We start from the raw sequence: 19,704 nt of genomic DNA, 5'->3' as shown, positions 1-19,704 counted from the left end.
GTCTGATGTGACAAATTGCAATACCTATTAAGCCATTTGCCCATCCAATATATCTGATTCACCAGGACACACCATGCGACAAAGACAAATCTCTCGATTCTTAAAAAGAAAGCTACAGGAATGGAAAAATAGTCTAAACCCAGTATTTCTCATTGGTATTAATGAACCTGATTCCAGCGTCACATATTGCCTTGGGAGAACAGAAGGAATCCTGTTACTTCCTCTTTTCGATTCCCCTTTGTGCCCAGCTAGCTCCTGAGTGAAAGACACTATCTTACGATCATGTTAGCGTTGGAGGTACTTTTTTGCCCGTGAATGTGGGGAGCTGAAAAGCTTGGGCCAAAAAAATCTCAGAGGAAGAGCAAGTGTAGCTTTTCAATAGTTTCACGCTGATGACTATCTTTTATACTGGGTCTCAGGAACAGAGTTCCACAGAAAAAGTGGAGAATGAATCCTCTGGCATTCAAAAGGCGTGTCTAAAATGGTACCCAGGGTTGTCAAAAGCAGAGAGCCCAAATGTTCACACTGTAACGGTTAAATAGCCCCAACACAGTATCATAAGTTTGCATTTTTTCTCCTTACACCCTGCTGCCACGGCACTACATTTTGTCACTTAAACTTCTACTTAGACCAGCACACATCCCCCTGCCTATTCCCCAATGTCATCTTGCCCCTCATGTCTGTATGTATAAAAATTACTTTTGATTACTTAAATAAGATATATGCTACTTTCCTATCTATTTAATATTTCTAGGAGAGCTTAGCTATCTGGACAATGAAATAATAATCAAAATATACTTAGCTTCTCAGTCATGGCTTCCCTATCTGTATGTGAAATAACTAGGAGAATATAAGCAGTTTCCACAGGTCAAGCTTTGGACACTCAAACATGGAAAGAAGAAAAATATTCTCATTTAGTATAACTTTAGGCAAGTTCCTGATCCTACAAGATTTGGTTTTTGCAGAGACAAAATAACTATATTAACAGTACCACCTATGTTTATCAAGACTAAAAAGTGCTGACATGAAGTGAAGGTTCATAAATATTACCCATTATTAATATTATTCTGATAAACAGACCCAAAAGTGACCCCAGTGATCCCCACCTGTCAGGTTCATACCTTTGTGCAATCCTCTTTCCTTAAGTTTGGGCAATACCTGTGACTTGCTTCTAACTGATAGATTATGTCAAAGGAGATGGATGTGGCTGTGCTTCATTATATCACATTACATAAGACCCCATTTTAGAAGACTGACACTAGAGACCCTCTTTGTGGGCTTGATGAAGTAATTGTCATGCTGGGAAAGCCCACATACCAAAGATCTGAGGGCAGCCTCCAACAGTCAGCAAAAATCTGGGGCCATCATACAACTGTAAGGAAAGTAACTCTGCTAACAACCTTAATAAGCTTGAATGCGAATTCTTCCCCAAGATATGTCTCCGGAAAAGAGCACAGTCCATATGGCACTGTGACTGAAGCCCTGTAAGATGCAAAGCAGGGGACCCAACTAACCCACGTCCAGTCTTCTAACCCACAAAATCTGCAAGATAATGAGTATGTGTTGTTTTAAGCTGCTACAGCTGTGGCAATTTTTGATATAGCAATAAATAACTAATATAATTATGTATGGCGAATGGTAGCTAATGTGAAGAACATGCTTCTTTTTTTTTCTTAGTTCAACTTTTCATTTTAATAAAACCAGAATAAATCCAGCACATGCAGTGCTAGCACCTAAAACAAATACAATTAGCATCAATAATCTTACAGTGATGTGAAGTTCAATGTTTCCATATTTAGAAAGTTTAAATGTTTTATTAAGAATATTTGTTTTTAGTTTGCTAAAAGTTTCACATTTGTTAAAAGTGAAAATATTCCTGGTGGACAGAACATTGGAAAATTCACTCATTATGGGACTACCAAAGATAACCATGTTTAAGGATTGCAAATACGCCAGTCACTAAAAACCAAACTAAACATATACCTTAACAAAAGTAACAGAACCTTTTGATATTGTGGATACTTCACACAAGTGTTCACAAATGTTTCATAAATATTTTAAGACAAGTATATCAAAACCTTGGCATATATTCATTTCAAGTTGCCCATTTTTTCCTTAAATATCGTCAAGAAATCATTGGCTAGCTACACTGCCAATGCTGAGTCTGATTAATCTGAGTCAAGCATTAAAAGCTCATACTACCCTGAAACACATTGTTTCATATACAGTGACATTCAACATTTAAGTGCCAGTGTTTTTTCATACTGTCCTTTGGTCAAGTTTCTCTAAACTTTCAAAGAACACATTTAGGCTTACAAAAATAATGTGTCAAAATGTTCACTAAATATTACACAAACTAGCAACAGAAAGTATCTAAAATCTATTGTGTGCAAATAGTTTTCAACTATCACTCTGTGGTTTCAAATAAAATTTTAGAATCTATAGTTAACAAGCTGCCTTCAACCAACTCCAAGAGACAAAATAAGATTGGAATTTTAGAACATACACAGAAGACACATATATAAAATTCTCTGAATGTACAGTAAGAACTTTGTAGAAAGTTATGGGGAAAATGTACAGGAGTCTAAACCTCTATACTAACTGTAATAGCACCATAACAAATGACTATACTAAAGTTTTACAAAGCACAATATGCTTGAAATCTATTGCACTTTATGATGTTTTTGCATTATGCCATCATAAACATTAACTGGTAAAGATTACTGCATTCCAGCCACAAAATTAGCAGAGAATTCAAAGTGGCAGAGGCATTTTTAGGGATGGACGATCATCTTTGGCCAAATTAGGAAAGAGGCTATAAACACACTGGAAACCTATGCAACTAAGAGAGAATACAACTGCACTATAGAGGAATGACACCTTGTGCAGTATATTACATATTTCCAACCTCTGTGATCTCAAGGATTTGTTTCTTATTACTATAATTTACGAAGTCTACAGTTATAAGCCATTTTAACATTTCAATACAGTTTTAACAGACTAATGTGAATCCACAGTAAAGCCTGCTGTATAAACCTCTTGACCAATAAACATCAACACTAGCATGCATTAAAGACTAAATTCTAACCCATAGTGAGGACTGGTAATTGCCATGGGTCAGTCATCTACAATTTAAATTTCATGTATGGCCAGCATCAAAAACATCTAATTAAGATGAAATCCCCTCCAAGCACTTGTTATCAAACCTCATAACTTTTCCTAATACTATGCCCACATTTGTCTAACTTTGCCCTAAACATTAAAAGAGGAGTTGTATTTACTTGTAAAAATTTTAAAGAATGCTTTGAAAATTATATGGATACATTTGCACTTGCCACCTCAACATAGCTGGAATGGCTTAGACTAAAGGTTCTAAATGCCAAACCAGGATAGAGTGAGCAAATCACTTAGTACAATTTGCCACATTTTGAACTAATTCAGCATTAAGATGTTCTTCTTCCCAGTCTTCAAATATGAAAATGTCTCAACACAAGCTACTGCCCAAGTTTTTCCCCTTATATTTATATCAAATTGATGATTCCTGTTAAGTTGCATTACACCTGTGTACCAAGGTTTGATTTTGGCCCAACTTCTGTAACTTTATTGGAACAATTGATATTTTGAGCATCAGGACATCAAAACAGTAAGTTGTCTTAAGTTAAAGTCACAAGTAACAAATGATCCTTAGTCACAAAATTATAAATGCAGTTTGGGGTGGGAATAAGCAGGAGGGGAGGTTAATCCAAACTACATCAATTAAATCTTTAAATCAACTTATTAATAGACTGTTGACGACTGTTTTCTTCTTGTGTCTTTGAGCTCCCTTGAATTTTCAGGACAATCACCGTTGGTAATGTACTGCAGTTCTTAAAGTTATACAATATAGTCTGGCTAAGTTACATGTGGTTTCCATATGAAGTTGTTTAAAAGGATGACTTTGTTGTAAAGCAGATTCAATTGCCCCACCAGTCGACTCCCTGGGAGCTGTAATTTCCTCCGTATCCATCACTCGTGTAGAAGCCTCCATAACCAGCTCCACCAAATCCTCTGCTGCTGCTGTGACCACCTCCACCACTGCGGCTGCTGGTTGCATGACCACTACTAAAGCCAGAACTGGTGGAACCACTACTTTGTCGATAGTCTCTGGCACCAAATCCTCCACTGAATCTACTCTTAGAATGTCCACGACTGCTACCCTTATAGTGGTGTTCATGAGCCATGTTTTCCAACCAAGATGGCACTTCTTGTTTAGCTTCAACAAGAAGATCCAACAAATCCTTCATGATATTTGTATTTCTTTCATTAAAGAATGAGGTGGCAAAGCCAAGGTTTCCTACACGTCCTGTACGACCAATCCGATGTACATATTCATCAATATCACTTGGCAAATCAAAATTGATGACATGTTTCACATTTGAAATGTCTAATCCTCTTGCTGCCACAGCTGTAGCCACTAGAATTGGGCTTTTTCCTGAGCGGAACTGGTGAAGGGCCTCCTCTCTATCTCTCTGTGATCGATCTCCATGAATACTGGTACAAGCATATCCTTCACAGTGTAAGAAATCCTGGAGAGAATCGGCACCCTTTTTGGTCTCCACAAACACTAAAGTCAGTGAATCCTTCCCTGCTGCATTTAAGAGGTCAAGCAAAAATGACCGTTTGTCTGATTCTTCCACCCAAACTACTTTCTGTGTGATGTTTTCAGAGGTAGAGCCAACTCTGCCTACCGTCAGGAAGATATAATCATCCAAGAAATCACGAGCAAGCAACTGTATCTGTCCAGGAAATGTAGCACTGAACATCATAGTGTGGCGAATACCCTTTGGTGGCATACTGCCTTGTTCAACTATATGACGTATTTGAGGTTCAAATCCCATATCCAGCATCCTATCAGCTTCATCCAACACTAAGTATTTGCAGAACTCTAATCCAATTTTTCCTCTTTCCATCATATCCACTAGACGCCCTGGAGTGGCAACTAACAAGTGACACCCACGTTCTATATCTCGAATCTGCTGACCAATATCAGCACCACCATAAACCACACAAGGACGCACTCTAGACCGGTATGAAAATTTTCTGGCTTCCTCATAGATCTGTACAGCCAATTCTCTTGTAGGAGCTAAAACCAAGGAAATTGGGTATTGTTTACGGCGTCCATACTTTCCATTATCCTTCACAGCCTTCAAAGCCTCGCCTGGACCATCTCTATAAATCTGACTTAAGATGGGCAAGAGAAATGCTGCTGTTTTTCCAGAGCCTGTTTGGGCACAAGCCATCAAGTCTCTTTTTTCTTTAATAATGGGAATGGCATGCTTTTGCACTGGAGTTGGACGGGTGTAGCAAGTAAGTTCAATGTTCCCCATGATAATCTCTCCCATCTCAACATCGTTGAAACTTTCAATATGTGGAGGACAGTTATTTCCAGTTGCCTCTACTGGTATATCATCATACTTCTCAAAGTTAATCCCAGTGTCTCTCCTGGAAAAGAGTTCCTGCTCCAAGCCTTCACTTGGTGGAAGTGGTTTTGACCAATCATCTTCATCTGATCTGTCACACCAACGACTGTGCCCACTGCGTTCAAATTTGCTAAAGCCAGTCCTGTCACAACTGCCAGTATCATCATAGCCACTTCGTCCACGATCGTCAAATCTTACCCTTGATCCACTTCCACGATCATTGAAGTAACTGGGCTTTCCTCTTGAATCTCGAGACCCGAAACTGTAGTACGCATCCTTATCTTTACAACTCCACCCTGATCTGTCTTTATCATATAATCCTTTAGATGCTTCTCTGTTCCTTAAGTGAGGAGGTATATAACGCCCTTTGCTTGTTGTACTTCCTCCTCCACTTTGATTATCAGAGGATTTCAGGTCTAGACCAGCAGACTCCCAAGAGTCTTCCTGCCGGCGTCCAGCTGCCATTATCTCCAGTCACCGGTCAACGGAGGCACGCAGCGGCCGTTTTCCGCTCCTCTAGCCCCTCCTCCAGCTCTTATACGTCACAAAACTTTCCACTACCCAATCACAGCCTCGTCATCGGTTAGCACCCGGCTGCTGGTCCGGCTCGGGCTCGTTTTCTACTCAAGAACATGCTTCCTGTGTGAAGAAAATACTGCCTAAGATTTTTGGATCGATATCTTGAATTTTAAACGTTTCATAGAACTTCAAGGTGGAAGAGATGGAGCTTAGAAACAATCTGGTTTAAACCCTCTCCCGGACCATTTTGCAAGTAAAACCACAAAGCTCTAAAAAAGTTAAGTAACTAGCTTGAGATCGTGTAACCAATTCATTGTAGCTCTGGAACTTGAACCCAAGTCTTTTGACATAATGTATCAACTCATCAGTCTAAAGCTGTGATTTCCTATTTTGTTGAGACTTTATTTATTCTGAGTTAACAGCATTTAACTCAAACATAGAGCAAATGCCAATGTTGACTTATCTTAGATGATCATCTGACTTAACAATTACCCAATTTCATCTTTGAGTCCCAGTTCTTTTAGTTACTGTCATTCTGATATAATCTGCTTTCAAGGAAATACTGAATTGTAGTAACTGTCACATCCCACTGCATAAGAAACACAGTTAAAACCTGGTAAATGCAGAGCAACCAAAGCTCTGTCAGAAAGTATGAAAGCATTGAAATAAAGGGCAAAAGGTTTAGTTAATCCATGAAAATGTCACCATCCGCTTGGGATCTTTTTCTGAAGGTTACGTGTCACAGACTAAGTGTCAGGTGGTGCCAGCGGAATGGCTGCATCAACCCCTGTGATAAGTGTGCTAACAGATGCTACGATTACATTGCCTGCATGTCCAAGCCAGACAATGTGACCGTATTAAAATTAGAATGTATCTCCAAACAGCATATTTTGTTCAAAATTCTACAGTGGCTGACTAACTATATTCTCCCTATTGCAATTAAAAAGGTCCAATACTTTGCCATTTCCCATTGACCTCACCTCCCCAGATGAATACGTCCTATAGATCTAATATACATCAATGTGACTATAGTTAATAATATTGCATTGTAAACTTGAAATTTGCTAAGCAGGTACATCTTAAGTGTTCCCACCTCAGGAAAAAAAGCAAGCTTGTAAAGTAATGGATGTAGCTTGATTGAGGTGATTATTACACCATACACACACACACACACACACACACACACACACATCTCAATTAAGTAACACAATTTAAATATATACAATTGTTAGTTTTCAATTATACCTTAATAAACTTGGGGATGGAGAAGGTCCAAAATATAGGCTATCTAGGCTATATATGCATATTTTTACACAGAATATGTTTTAAAATGCATTTCAATATCTATTCTGAAAATGATGCAGAATTTTAAAAACCAGGACTATCCTAGACAATAGTATTGTGCATCTATTTTTCACTCTTTTCTAACCATTCCCTTTAACAGTTTGAGTCCCAGTTCTTTCAGTTACTGTCCAGGTAATTTTGAATAGTTACTTAACCACCACAATGTTGAGCTTCTTCATGTATATCTTGTGTGGTAGATGAAGGTCTTGGAGTATAAACAGAAATATATATATATACACACACATACATATATAAAATGTTTAGCATAATTTTGTTGCATAAATTATTGCCTTTGTCTTTTCTTCTCATTTTACCCACAGGAAGCAACTTTGTATTTCTCTGAAGTCTTTGGGACCTTTGAACAAAAACTCAACTATAATCCCAAACTTTAAGCATCTTAACATTTGTTGGGTTGCTGGTTTACAGAAAAGCATTTTTTATTGGTGTGAGGCTTCAAGTTCAATCTAGCTGTGTCTTAAGGCTTCCATGGCACTTATTTGGACAGCACCAAGTCCTACAATGGGCCCACAGGCATGGATCCACAATGTCTCTTTGGCCCCAGCATGGCAAAGGGCACAGATCCATGCTATGCTTTAAGACAGCCAACCTTTTAGCAAATGAAGGGAAAAATTGAACTTAAGTCAGGGAGGGAAAACAAATCCTCTTGTCCAGGAAATTTCTTTAATCAACAAAGTGCTTTTTCAAGACTCTCATTCAATGTCACAAAGCTTGCTAGGTTTTTTTTTTTCACCCAGGTACACAAGGTCACAGCAAGTTCTTATTTCATAAAAGTCCAGAATAGAATCTCTTTTGAGAGAAATGAAGAAAATTACACTGGCAAAAGAGGTTGCCAAGATGGCATAAAGGTGTTTAGAAATATTTAATGTATTCTCATTTATCTGTGGATCAGGTTTAGAACAGAAAGAGAATCCGAAAGAAATGCTAGTAGACTTAACAACTATTAAGACCTGCATAGACTTCAATTCTCCAGCTTTCTCCCACAGTCCAAATATATGAATGTTTGGGAAAAAAAGGGTAAAAGCCCATGTAATTTACCCAGTGATGTATCACAGATTGTTCTGCTAGGAAAGCTAAATAAATGAGTAAATCTGTCAGTAAGCCCAGCATGAAATGAGGGTGGAGCAGGGACCACAAAGGAGATATGTCACATTCAAATCCTTAAGAAAAATACTGGTAACACACAAATTTAAATCTAAAAAATAAAAAGCTTCTACTCACACACATCTTATTTTTCATACTATATATACTATTTTCTCTTTAAAACTTTCCTAATATTCTCAGGTTTTCTTTTGCATTGTGCCTGTACAGTTCCCGGACATCTGAATGAAGATGAATAATTTAAATATCTGAATGAATTACCTACTCAATTCTAAGCATGGCGATCTTGTGACGCATCTTAATACTCAGATAATATCCTATTATTTCATGACAGAGGAAACAGTCATATACTAAACTATGTTTTAAACATTAGTATAATATACCCAAATAAGTACTTGTATTTGTACATTTACTTTTGAGTTTTTATTTTTTCCAGAGGCTACTGGTCAATTTCCCATGTAGAATTTACAATTCCTTTTTTCTTTTAATTTTTCTCAAAAACTGTTTTCTCCAACAATACACTGACTCTCTTGTTTTGGCACCATTCTTTTCCCCTCTTCTTTTCATATCTTTTCCTACATATACTCTGATCTAGATCTTGTTCTCCACTGAGTACACTGTTGAGTCTCCTTCTCTGCTGAAAAAATTCCCAGAAAGGCCATTTTTTCTTTCTATAACTGTTACTGTGAGGCTGGAAAGGAAAAAAGGCAAGAGGCCATGTACTTCTCTGCAGTCAGTACTGCTGAGGTCTTCCAGGGATGTTTCTCCCTTACCTTTAGCAGGGTGTTAGGGTGGGTGGGTACGGCCAATGCAGGCAACATATCTGCCCACCCACTGAACTCTACGAACTGCTGTTTTCTCTTTTAAGTGTGCATGGCAGAGTTACCACAGATGGCAGAGGAGCTCACCTAGTCCACGGAGCAAAAGTCAGTGGATTGTATCACTTATGTAGCATTTTAATACACTGGGTGTTTGTTTATAGAGCATATAAACAGACATAAATCTCTACATTCTAATTGATTAAGTAATTAAACACAATTCATATGTAAATGAGTATTTTATAGGCAGTGTGATTTCAGTAAATTTCATTTTTCAGAGTGTATGCCTTCTTCACATTAAACTTTCTCAAATGGATTTTCACAATCTCCAGACTCTGAAGCGTAAGTCAGAAATCTGTTCTTCTGGCCCAATGCTTCAAGAACACTCCACAGCTGTCAGATTTCTCTGCTAGCAGCTTTAGTTACGATAGCTTCTCAAGCTATTTTTTTTTCCACATTCCTTCACCGAGAAATGTACAATAGACCCTCTGCTCTCTTTCTGCTCCATCACTGATTTAAGGTTGACCTACAAAACATTAAAAGTTTAATTCTGAGTCATGTGCTTTGTTCATGTCTTCGGGAGAGGTAAGTTCACTGGCAATACATGTTGGCTGAGTTTATACATGTACAACTAAATGAGGAATGAGACAGCATCCAGACATATTAAGGCAAAAACATATGTCTGAAATATCTTGAGGACTGAGGCCAGACTTTGTAAAATGTTACTTTTTGGTAGGATGAAAATGCAACCATATGGATTTTCCACTTCACTTTGCATGAGCAGAGGAAACTAATGCTAATGACTTGGATTTATCTAGTACTTTCTTTCCTCACAGAACCCAAAGGATTTAACAGACACTGTTTAAGTTTCTCAGGTATGTTCTTTTTTATTTTCCTTTTTTCTCTTTTGTCACTCAAACTTTTAAAAACAACTATAAAATTAATTTGTCATTAAATTGATTGAGATACTAGAATTAAAGCAGTAAAATTCCATAACAGTGAAAGGTACAAATCATTAGAAGTGAATTGGTATAATAAGAGCTGGTCCTACAGAGCACACTGGTGACCTAAAAGTAGGAAAGCCTATACACCTTTCTTGGCTTTTTAACTAATGGTTTCTTTTACCCCATCTCTTAACACATTAAAACACACACACACACACACACACACACACACACACACACACACACACAAATGGTTTCTTTTACCCCATCTCTTAACACATTAAAACACACACACACACACACACACACACACACACACACACAAATGGTTTCTTTTACCCCATCTCTTAACACATTAAAACACACACACACACACACACACACACACACACACACACACACACACACACACACACACACACACACACACACACACACACTCTGCTACTTAAGTTTTAGACTCCCTGAATTCTGAGTCCTAATCAAAACAAAGCCCAGGAAAAGGCTCTGATAAATCCATTTACACTAAAGTTGAATGGCTGATAATGTCAAAAATACTTTACTAGGAGAAACTCCCAGGCATCTCTAAGTCTAGTTCTGAAAATGTTAGTTTAGGGTGAAGGGCACATAGCATTTTTTCAGGTTCTTAAAATAATAGCATTTATCTTTCCCATCTTAGGTCCAGTTTTTTACCCAGAATGTAATTTGTTTCAAACAGGTATAAAATATTTTTATATTTAAACTTTATGTTGTACCTTTATAAAAGAGATGAAATCTCTAAAGAAGTAATCATATATCTGTGATTATTAGTACTTAATTATTTATAGTATCTTGTCTTACTCTAAAGAGTACCCTTATTGAGTAATAAATTATATGCCAACCTATGAATAAGAGAAAACTGTAGTTGCATTTTGTATAGCTGCCAGAAGCTGTCTCTCTACCCTCTTACTCTCTATTACATAAAAATGTTTCTTTAAGGAATTGTCTCAAACATCTTTTACCACCTCTTATAACCAAGGAATCCCCTTCCCATCTTCCCTGGTTCCTATATGCTCACAGTGCATGCTCACTAGTCTGAGTGCTCAGTTCCTCTATTCCAAAGCATCCAAGGCAAAATAGAACACAGAGAAAGAGGTTCACAGCAAAGACTTGGCACTACAAACTTCTAAAGTAACTGAAAACTTAATAGTCATTTTCTTCCTTCCTCCTCTATTGTGTTTGATACCTAGTATGCTACCCCCAAACAACCCTGCTTTCCAAAAAGTATTTTAATACAATCAATTTTTCACATGACTGTCCAGTTAAGCACCAGAGACCCTAAGTAAATGAGGTTGGACATCATAGTTTTTTGGCATGTTCAAAAGCGAAAAACATGTTAAAAACAGCACTTGAAAAAGTTACGTACAAGCGTACCTCAGTACCTCAGAGATACTTAAGGTTCAGCTGAAAAGCACTGCCATAAAAGGAATACAGCAAGAAGGTGAAAATGGCAATAAAGAAAGTCAAATGAATTCTTTGGCTCCCCAGAGTGCATATAAAAGACATGTTTGGACTTTAATGTAGTTTATTAAAGGTGCAACAGCATTATGTCTAAAAGGCTATGTACATGCTTTCATTAAAAATATTCATTGCTAAAAAATGCTAACCATCATGTGAACTTTCAGTGAGTTATATTGTTTTTTGCGGGCAGAGGGTCCTGCCTTGATGCTGAAACCTGCTGACCGATCAGGATGGTGGTCGCTGAAGGTTGGGGTGGCTGTGTCAATTTCTTAAACTAAGACAACAATGAAGCTTGCTGCATGGACTGAGTCTTCCTCTTACACAAGATTTACAGGCAGCATGTGATGTTGTTTGCTATTATTTTACCCACAGTACAACTTTTTTTTCAAGATTGGAGTCAATCCTTTCAAACACTGCCACTGCCTTGTCAGCTATGTTTATGTAATATTCTGAAGTATTTGCTGTCATCTCCACAATCTTTACAGCAGGAGCAGATTCTATCTCAACAAAACACTTTCTTTGCTCATCCATAAGACGCAACTCCTCATCCACGCAAATTTTATCACCATACTGAAGCAATTCAGTCCCATCTTCAGGCTCCACTTCTAACACTGGTTCTCTTGCTTTTTCCACCACATCTCCAGTTACTTCTTCCACTAAGCCTTGAACCCCTCAAAGTCATCATGAGGGTGGGGTCAACTTCTTCCAAACTCCTGTTCATGTTGATATTTTAACCTCTTCCCCTGAGTCATGAATGTTCCTAATGGCATCTAGAAATGTTGAAACTTTTCCCAAAGGTTTTCAATTTCCTTTGCCCCCAGATCCATGAGAGAAATCACTATGGCAGCTATAGCCTTATGACATGTATTTCTTAAATAATAAGAATTGAAGTTGAAGTGACTCTCTAATACATGGGCTGCAGAATGGATTTTGTCTTAGCAGGAGTTAAATCTTATTGCTCAACTCCACCAGAGGTGTTCAGTGGCCAGGTGCATTGTCAATGAACAGTCATATTTTAAAAGGAATATTATATTTCTAAGCAGTAGATCTCAACAGTGGGCTTACAATATTCAGTAAACCATGTTCTAAACAGATGTGCTGTCATCCAGGCTTTGTTTTTCTACTGATGGAGCACAGGCAGAGTAAAACTAGCTTAATTCTTAAGGGCCCTGGGATTCTCAGAATGGTCAATGAACACTGGCTTCAACTTCAAGTCACCAGCTGCTTTAGCCCCTAACAAGAGAGTCACCCATCCTATGAAACTTTGAAGCCAGGCATTGAATTCTTCTCTCTAGCTAGGACTAGATGCATTCTCCCAGCAGAAGGTTGTTTAGTCTACATTGAAAATCTGTTGTTTACCATCTTCATTAATGGTCTGAGGTAGATCTTCCAGATAATCTGCTGCATCTTCTATATCAAACTTGCGGCTTCATCTTAGACTTTGATGTTATGAAGACATCTTCTTTCCTTAAACTTTGTGAACCAACCTGGTAGCTTTCAGCTTTTTTTCTGTAGCTTCCTCGTCTCTCCTAGCCTTCACAGAATTGAACAATCAGGTCCTTGGTCTGGATTAGGCTTTGGCTTAAGGGAATGCTATGGCTGGTTATCTTCTACCCAGACCACTGAAATGTTTTCCATATCAGCAATAAAACTTTTTCTTTCTTATTATTCATATGTTCACTGGAGCAGCACTTTTAATTTCCTTGAAGAACTTTTCCTTTGTATTCACAACTTGGCTGTAACTTTGATGCAAGCGTCCACGCTTTCAGCCTATCATAGCTTTCCACATGCCTTCCTCACTAAGCTTAATCATTTCTAGTTTTTTATTTAGCTTTGATAAACCCAAAACATTTATCAAAGAAGTTTGCCAACTTATACGGGTGAGGTTCATGGCATCCCAAAACAATTAGAGTATAATATCACAGATCATACTGATCACAAATCACCATAATATAATAATGAAAAGGTTTTAAATTGTGATAATTACCAAAATTTGACACAAAGACACAGAGTGAGCAAATGCTGCTGGAGAAAAGTGTCAATAGACTTGCTTGATGCAGGGATGCCACAAACCTTAAATTTATAAAAAACATAATATCTGCAAAGCACAATAAAGTGCAATAAAACCAGGGATGCCTACACACACACACACACACACACACACACACACACACACATGCTTACCTATACACACATGCATATATAGGTGTGTATATAACTTTCTCAGTATATGTTACCAGTTATTACTCTCCAAGTATACCCATACTTGTTTTTTTTGTCCCAACTAAATAATGGAAACATAAGAAAGATCTTTAATTTTCAGCTCACTCCATTTTCTATCATTTTGATTTAATATAGGAAAAGAAATGAATCACCTTAAGGTTGATGCCAAAAGCCAGGGAAAAACTCTCTCTATTCCTTCCTGTAAATAACCAGAACCAGGGAACAAAGAAAATCAAGGTGTAGTTTTATATCCAAATATTCAGGAAAGTTTACCTTGTCCTGAAACTCTTGTGAGAGCACAAAAGGGCAACTCAGTCTAACCTTGTTTCATCCCAAGAAAGTACATGTGCTGACGTCTTCTATGTTCTTCTCTGTATCACAGTGCCAGGCACCAGACACATAACCTTCCCACTGTACTTCACAAATCACATCCGAGTCTTGTACCCTTTCCACATCCTCTTTCCTAGGGATGTGATTGGCTCCCAAGGGGTCTCTCCCCCTACTATAGATTTATTTGTAAACCTTCTGTGAGGGTAGAGGTTTAGACCCTCTAGGTTCAGACCCTCTAAATTTTACTCACCCCAAATAAATGACTTTTGATGTTATAAACCATATGTTCAAATACTAATTGTCAGTAATTGGCCAAGAGATACCTCAGGTCTCCCCCACCTTCTCTATAGAAGAGATGATTTTGTTTGGATTGAAGAGGTAATGCAGGTTTGAGTACAGGAAGGAGGAAACACAGGTGAGGACAGGAAAGTCATCCTCCTCTCAGACAGCCAATGGGAGATGACTATGTAGATTCGGGGGGAAAGGTACAGAGAGGTGGGCATACTTTCTTTTATGTCTTAATTATTGAGGGGTTACTATGTGCTCAAATTTTTCTTGATGATGGGGATTCACTACTGATTAAGAATGGCAAGGACCTTGTTTCTTTTGGAAGAATCAGACAACAAAATAATGTCAGATGATGATAAATTCTGTGACAACAATAAGCACATATGACAGAATAAAAAGTGCTGGGCTCATTTTGATGAGTTTGTTAGAAAAGGCCTCTCTGAGAAGGTGGTATTTGAGTTGAAACTAAAATGACAAGAAAACATCAAAGAATTTCCATGTAAATACTTCAGGTTAAAAAAAAAAAACGGAGGAAAGAAAGAGGATACAGAGAACATAGGTGTTCCAAACACCCAGAATTCTTTGTAGAGTTTACTATGCCTGGCACCTGGACAGAATCAGCTAGGCTAAGGGCCCTCTGGAGGTTTTTTATACTGAGAAGAAGAAAACCAGTTTTATCAACTCCACATTATCAATTCCAAAAAGAAATAAATGTAAAACAAAACAAAACAAAGGGTAAATTTATCTGATTGCCCTTAAAAAGGTTGAAGACTTAGGTCAATAAGATCTGGGCAAGATAAGGATGTGACCCAATTTTGAGATTATAATTAACTAGAATTAAGTGAAAACCTTGGGTAACAGCAGGAGGCAGCATTTTGGCTGTTATGCAATAAGAAAGAGTTCCTCCTTTTGGCTGGAGTCCAAGGTAGGACCTATTGGTCTGGATAACCCCTGGATTTGCCACCTGCCTCCTTTCTGATCACATCCTCCTCCCCCACTTTTTCTAGCCCTTTCATTCTCCAGCACTCTGCTCTAACACTTTTCCCTCCAGCCCTACTCCTGCCTTTCCCAAGCTTGTTTGTCGTAAAGCTTTATTATTTCCATGTTCGGGAACTTTTGAGTACATTCTGTTTTATAGTAGTTTTCTTTTCCAAAGGTTGTTTTTATCTGTATCAGCAAAATAGAATATATAAGGGCTGTCAGGAGGATTTGGAAACGGTCTTGTTATACAGAACCAGATGTTAAAATGGCATGTGCGAAAACTGGATTCTACCTGTGTAGAATTTATTATCCATTCTCTATTCATAGAATATTATCTTATTTTCTCATTTTTATATTTGTTTTTTTTCCCCTGCTGGATATTTGTTTAATCATCCACTATTTTTTAAATCTACTATTCCATAATGGGCAATACACTTCTGATCATTACTGACATAGCACTGTTATTAGCTGACACAGATTAAAAGAACCCACTTCTGTACTGATCTCTGTGGCCACATATATGAGGGGATGGGCTTCTTCTCAAATCATTTGATGGCCCAGGGATGAATAAATACTCCAGCCTTTCATGACTGCCCAAAATGTCTTACCTCCAAATGTTATAAAAATCAACACTCCCTTTAAAGGAAATACAAGGCAAAGTAGGGGCTGAAGTATCCTGACTCACGAAACTAGGAAGCGAGTCCTCTTCAGCGCATACCAAACTGAGTCATTTGGGTTCTAGAAGCTCTTCAGCCTACCAAGTTTATCAGACATCATCTTACATATTTGGTTCATTAGAGTCAAACGGTTAAAATAATAAGATACTACTGTTGATGGGAACTTGATAATGGGGGGAGTCTAGTAACATAATGTTGCTCATGTAATTGTACATTAATGATACCAAAATGAAAAAAAAAAAGATACTACTGTTGGTACTATGCTTCAGATTCAAATTTGTACAAAAATGATTTTGTGAACAGGCCTGGAAATTTAATGTAGAATATTAAGCCTATGGGAGAATGTATGCCATGTTTCAAATGGCCATCTGAATTAATTTGTGTGGTAAACAGGATTTCCATATGAGAAACTAACCAGGATAGAACATGTCTTAGCTCTTCCTGCTCGTTTCAGATGATTTATTTTCCCTTATTTGTAGAGTAACTGGCCCTTATTAGGGTTAGCCTATTATTAATCTGATTAGTCCAGATTTCTTCTATGTGCATTCAAATGAGTTATTTGCTAAGGTTTACCCTATTTTTAGTCATCTTAATAGCATATGTTCCTCATTATGATATTCAAGATTCTCACAAATGACATATTTTTCACTGTTTCATTTGAACATTTTACTTAATGATGTGTCTACATGGCTCTATAATCTAACTTTTTTTTTCTTTGTGGCTCAGCTTTTTTCTCTCCCTCCCTCTCTCCTCATTCCCTGTGTCCTCCTTTCTCCCCTTCCTACACGTGAGAAGGCAAGCACATATTTTTGTGGATGGGTCTCTCCTCCCCTAATGGCCAAATACCGACTTCTGGACTTCTTTTGAATGACAGGACTTCTGCTCATTATGATGAGAGATGACAGTGAAGAAACTAGAGCCCTGCTTTGGTGGGGCAGCCTTTCCTGGCTTTTTCCTGCCTGGCACCCCCAGTCCCCTGGTGCTCATTTTGTTCCCCAAAGTCCCCACTGGGCTAGAATCCCATTATTTGCACCATGAGCTCCTCTTCCCTACACCCTCACTAATCCTCAACGAACCACTCTTGTCTTCTCTCTGCAAGGAAATAGATCTACCTAACTATAAATTTTCAAAATACTGTTTTGTCAAACATAACACAAGGTACATAAGCCTATTTTTAAAATATTTTTATCCTGAAATACATTTTATCCATAAATACAGTTTAGATACCATTTATGCTATGTAAATCAACTCTAGGAGTACTCCTTCCTAGAACATTTCCCTAAAACTAGATATCCAACAGCCTAATGTTCTTGGATTTTTCTGTTACCTTGGATACCATTCAGGGACATGACTGATCTTTCACTCTCTACTATGTTCTTGTATTCTCTCTTTCTATTAATTTCCCTAGCTGAATCTCTCGTTCTCCCTGGTAACTGCCAGGTCTTAGCAATGCTTATCTCTTTTCCTTCTACTCACTGCATATGATACGTTCTATCTCATACCTCTCTTTCAGTATTTGAAATCCCTCTGCATAGCATGTTTGCACTCTGCTTTTTCTGTATTCTTCAGTTAACCATTCTAATCTTTTTCTATTCCTGACATTCTGTCTGACAGACAAGGTGAAACAAACTTCACATGCACTCCTCAAGGGTTCAGCCTATACCTACTCTGCGCTCTGTGCTGTGAGGCTCTGTGGGGAGTGACCAGCTAATACAGTACCTGTCCTGAAAAAAAATTACCACTCGGGGAAACAGCATATACACATTTAACATAATTAGAGGATAACAGAATGTTGTACCATTGAGAGCTAACAAAACCACTGTCCATTCTTAACAATAACTACATTGAAATTGAACTAATATGGTGTTAGCAAGGGTTAAATATGCTAGGCTCAAAATATCATTTATAGTCAACTCATGTCCTTACAAGCTTGGCTAATTACACTCCGTCCAATTCTCCATGGTTGTCTATATGATTGTACTGCTGCGACTACAAAATGCCCAAGTAATGGAAGGAAACACTTCCTGGGTCCCTAGGTGTGATTTCCCCACACTGCTAGATAGCCCCAGCTAAATTCGACCACTTAGGATAAGAAGGAAATGCAGTGACAATGGTGCCAAACACAGCTGAGGCTGCTTTGGTAAAAGAAGAGCCCTTCCCAAAGTTGTGAGGAGACGGGAAGTGCTTGGCCAACAGCACTGCTTGGGAAGCGGGCAGAGCTATTGTGCCCAGTTGCCACATCCTCTCCTGTTTCTGGCAGAGCATGAAAGGTTGCAGTTTTATGCTCGTTCTCCTTCTGTCTCGAAAAGTTCCTATTGAATGGCGACCCCGCCTGGAGCTGGGCAGTGGTGCAGCTCAGTAGCTGCTCTTCACCCAGAGAGGTAAGGTCAAGTTCAGGGTCTCCATTTTGAATGGCAATAATAGTTTTCTCTCCGTAGCAAACACTGACCTGTTTTCAACGACAATGTGCCCCGGGAACGTTTTGTGGTCAGTGGTGCGTGGTAGGGAGCCAAGCGCACCACTGCGACGATTCCATGCCTTGTAGTGCATGGCATCTGCGCCTGTGGGAATTTGGGAGGCAGTCTGAGCATAGAAAGAAGGGGTGTTTACATTATAAAGTTAGGTAAATCTTACTTTCAAAGAGAAGAACCTCTGTCTTCTTCCCAATATGCAAACCAGTTAACACACTGAAACCAGCACCTGCGGAAAGCGAATCTGTAGCACAGACAGAACCTCAGCTACTATTCTTACTCCAAGCTTGGTAATTGGGCCCTCTTGTCTTGTGCATATTTAAGGGCATGGTTTCCTCAATAAATCTACCAAGTGCAACACTGACTCCACATAAATTCTTTTCAAGTTGGTCTCACACTCTTAAAAATTTCTAAGTTTCCCAAAGCACAACAGGGGAACGAGACTTTGAGATAATTCACATCCTTTTCTGTTCTAGTTGCTAAACATTTTTAAATTGTATGTAGGCTTCCTAACCTTCTGAATGGCTTAAGTATTCCCTAAGTACATCCAGGTCCCTCTGCTACTAACCCCCTTCAGGTTTGGCCTGTCCCACAATGACCTGAATCACAAACTACAAATCTAATGTGCCACCCTTCTCATAAGATGAGCTGTAATCTCCTCTTATCTTAGGTAAGAGTCCATCAAATTAGGTTCAGGATGGTAAATACATTTGAGTTGGTATGCTAATACGTGGTGACAGCCTGGAAAGGTGAGTTGAAAAAAATCCAAGGCCAGTCCCAGTGCTGAGGAACGGGCACCAGTGGTAGGTCCTGCGGACAGGGAATTGCACTGGACTTCCACTGAGTCTCCTCAACATCAAGATTGCCAATATTTAAACAAATAAAACAAGAAAACTGATCAAAGAGTTACTGGGGATCATGAATATGAAAAATCAACTTTAATACTAATATTTTTTCACATAGAAGTATTAGCATTTTAAAGACTTGGCAAATATCTGGGTGAGTATAGATCTTGCTTGGGGACAGGATTT

General features: G+C 38.4%; 1 protein-coding gene across 1 annotated transcript; it reads right to left on the bottom strand.

Annotated features, from left to right (window-relative positions):
* Positions 1-1,669: 1,669 nt before the first annotated feature.
* Positions 1,670-5,979, bottom strand: LOC108386756 (putative ATP-dependent RNA helicase Pl10). The gene is made up of 2 exons (XM_073231606.1): positions 3,775-5,979; positions 1,670-3,023 (listed from the first exon to the last, which is right to left on the bottom strand). Exon 1 carries the CDS (start codon positions 5,922-5,924, stop codon positions 3,954-3,956), a length of 1,971 nt encoding a protein of 656 aa, XP_073087707.1. The 5' UTR covers positions 5,925-5,979; the 3' UTR covers positions 1,670-3,023; positions 3,775-3,953.
* Between the last annotated feature and the right edge of the window lie 13,725 nt (positions 5,980-19,704).

This window comes from Manis javanica, chromosome 3, assembly GCF_040802235.1.
Source record: "Manis javanica isolate MJ-LG chromosome 3, MJ_LKY, whole genome shotgun sequence".
NCBI classification, from domain to species: Eukaryota; Metazoa; Chordata; class Mammalia; order Pholidota; family Manidae; genus Manis; species Manis javanica.
Note: the sequence above shows the minus strand (reverse complement) of the source record. Positions and strands in the feature narration are given on the sequence as shown.

Excerpts from the sequence above, each read along its gene's own strand:
- LOC108386756 (XM_073231606.1), bottom strand. The coding sequence starts at position 5,924 with ATGGCAGCTGGACGCCGGCAGGAAGACTCTTGGGAGTCTGCTGGTCTA.